A 2,644-nucleotide genomic window follows, 5' to 3' on the forward strand; every position below is an offset into this window, starting at 1 on the left:
GGGGGGGGCAAGAGAAAATGCCTCTGTGCCCCCCACCCCTTTTGGGGTCAAAGCATGATGCGTTCCCTGGATGTTCTTCGCCTGCAATTTGGAAGGCGCATGAAAGTGACTGGATGACCTTGGGCAAGTCAGCCTTAGAGGATGGCAATGGCAAACCCCTTCTGGAGAAACTTGCCAAGAAACCCCCATGATAGGTTCACCTTAGGGCCTCCAGAAGTCCAAAAAGATCACTTGGAGGCACACAACAACGACAAAGGTGAACCTATCATGGGGTTTTATCTGGTGGCTCCATGTCAGTCAAGGTCTGTTCCAACCCTTAATAGTGCCTTTAAGCCTGGCTTTGACCCGTGTCCAAATAGGTCCATCACTTTGGATGGCCACTTCAAAGTTCTCACTTAAACATGGAGTAGACTCCTTGCCAGACTGACATAAAAGCCATCTGCCCCTGCTCCAGCCCTTGAAACTGCAGACTATCATCTGGAAAAGAGGACACCCATTCCCAGAGAAACAGATGTAGATACTGCCTTTGGAAAGAGAGGACACCTTGAAAAAGAGGACTGTTCTCCAAAGTGGCAATTGGTTTCCCAGAAAAAGGGACCCCCCCCCCCACCCTCACCCCTTAGATGGACATCCATCTAGACTAGACTCTGCCTTTTCAAAGCAAGGCCACCTTAAAAAAAAGAGGACCGTTTTCTGGCAGCCCTTCAGAAAAGGGGACAACCCACTCAAGCAAAAGAGGCACATCCATTTGGAATAGCTGCTGTCCTTTCAAAGAGAGGACACCTGGAGAAAGACAAATGTTTCATAGCAAACCCGCTGGCCGAGGACTGTCCTCCGGAAAAGAGGACACCCTGCCCACCCTCCTTCCTCCTGCCTCTCCCTAAACCTAACCCTAACTCTAACCCTAACCCTAACTCCAACTCTAAAACTAACCCTAACTCTAACTTTAATGTTAAATCTAACTCGAACCCTAACTCTAAACCAAACCCAAATTCTAATCCTAACTCTAACCATAACCCTAACTCTAACTCTAATCTTTGCTTTTTGCCCCCTCTCTCTCCCGCAGGCCATGGAAGATCAGCTGCGGGAGCAGCAGCGCCACCTCCTGGTCCTCCTCAACGCCGCCTCTTCCTCTCGACCATTTGCCACCCTCTGGCCCCCCGCCAACACTTCGGCCACCGCTGCCACCGGGAGCCCCTCGGACCTTTCCCCAGCTGCCACCGCCACTGCCGGAACCACGGTGGGAAGCGAGGAAGCGACAGGCGGCGGAAGTGGCAGCGGGAGTGGCGCGGGCAGTGGAAGTGGCGCAGGCAGTGGCGGGGGCAGTGGCAGTGGCGGAGGAGAGGTGGTGGCAGCGGCGGCGGCAGCAGCAGTAAATCCGTGGGATGTGGCCCTGTGTGCCACAGGGACGGCGATGGCTTGTGAGAATGCACTGGTTCTGGCCGTCCTCTTCTACACTCCCAGTCTGCGTGCACCTATGTTCCTCCTCATTGGCAGTCTGGCCTTGGCCGACTTGTTGGCTGGCGTGGGCCTAGTGGTCAACTTCAGTGTCCAGTACCTGGTGCAGCCACCCAGTGAGGCAGCTGCCCTCAGTGCTGCCGCCTTGCTCCTGACCGCCTTCTCAGCCTCAGCGGGCAGCCTCTTGGCCATCACCATTGACCGCTACCTGTCACTCTACAACGCCCTGACCTACCACTCTGAGCGCACCCGGACCTTCACTGCAGCCAGCCTCCTGGCCCTTTGGCTCCTCTGCTTGGCCCTTGGCCTCCTCCCACTCCTGGGATGGAACTGCTTCCGACAGCCACCCGGCTTGGCTTGCAGTGTCCTGTGGCCTATCACCAAAGATAACGCCACCCTTCTGGCTGTCGCCTTCCTCCTCCTGTTTGCTCTCATGCTCCAACTCTATGCCCAGATCTGCAAGATCGCCTGCCGCCATGCCCAGCAGATTGCTGTCCAGCATCAGTTCATTGCCTCAGCCCCTTCTTCTTCCTCTCCAGGTCCCCAGGCTGCGCCTTCAGGCCGAAAAGGCCTGACCACCCTCTCACTGGTATTAGGTACCTATGCCCTTTGCTGGATCCCCTTCGCCATTTACGCCCTGGTGGCCGATGCCACCTACCCCTCCGTCTACACCTACGCCTTGGCCCTCCCGGCCGCCTGCAACTCCCTCATCAACCCAGTCATCTATGCCTTCAGGAATGCGGACATCCAGAAGTCCCTCTGGCTGGCCTGCTGTGGCTGCATATCCTTGGGCTTCGCCTCTCGGCCCCGGACGTCCAGCGATGTATGAAGAGGTGGCCTAAAGATGGGTTTGGAGAGCTCTTCTTCCTCATCACTTACCCAGCAGGAGGAACTGGAGAGGAAAGGAGAAAAAGGAGTGATGGGATGGGGGGGGGACGTTTGGGAGAGAGAAAGAGGCTGGGGCCTTCCTTGCAAAAGAAGTGGACACTCATGGACACTTCAAATAAGAGTTATTTTCATACACAGGATGAATTTATTTTGGTAAAACAGGAGTAAGTTGGTTCACTTTGGCCTTCCACCTGATGTCTGGTGACAGTGTTAGATGCAAGCCTAAGCAGGTCTACTCTCAGTCTGATTTCGACTCTCATGCTGCAGGGTTACACCACTTTGATCCCACTTGAACTGC

The 2,644-nt window shown here is 55.1% G+C and overlaps 1 protein-coding gene across 1 annotated transcript; it reads left to right on the plus strand.

Annotated features, from left to right (window-relative positions):
* Positions 1–956: 956 nt before the first annotated feature.
* On the plus strand, positions 957–2,638 carry LOC121936940 (G-protein coupled receptor 12-like). Its single transcript, XM_042479659.1, has one exon. The coding sequence runs from the start codon at positions 1,070–1,072 to the stop codon at positions 2,285–2,287; it is 1,218 nt and encodes a 405-aa protein (XP_042335593.1). The 5' UTR covers positions 957–1,069; the 3' UTR covers positions 2,288–2,638.
* Positions 2,639–2,644: the final 6 nt, after the last annotated feature.

The sequence above is a fragment of the Sceloporus undulatus genome, chromosome 7 (genome assembly GCF_019175285.1).
Source record: "Sceloporus undulatus isolate JIND9_A2432 ecotype Alabama chromosome 7, SceUnd_v1.1, whole genome shotgun sequence".
In the NCBI taxonomy this organism is placed as follows: Eukaryota; Metazoa; Chordata; class Lepidosauria; order Squamata; family Phrynosomatidae; genus Sceloporus; species Sceloporus undulatus.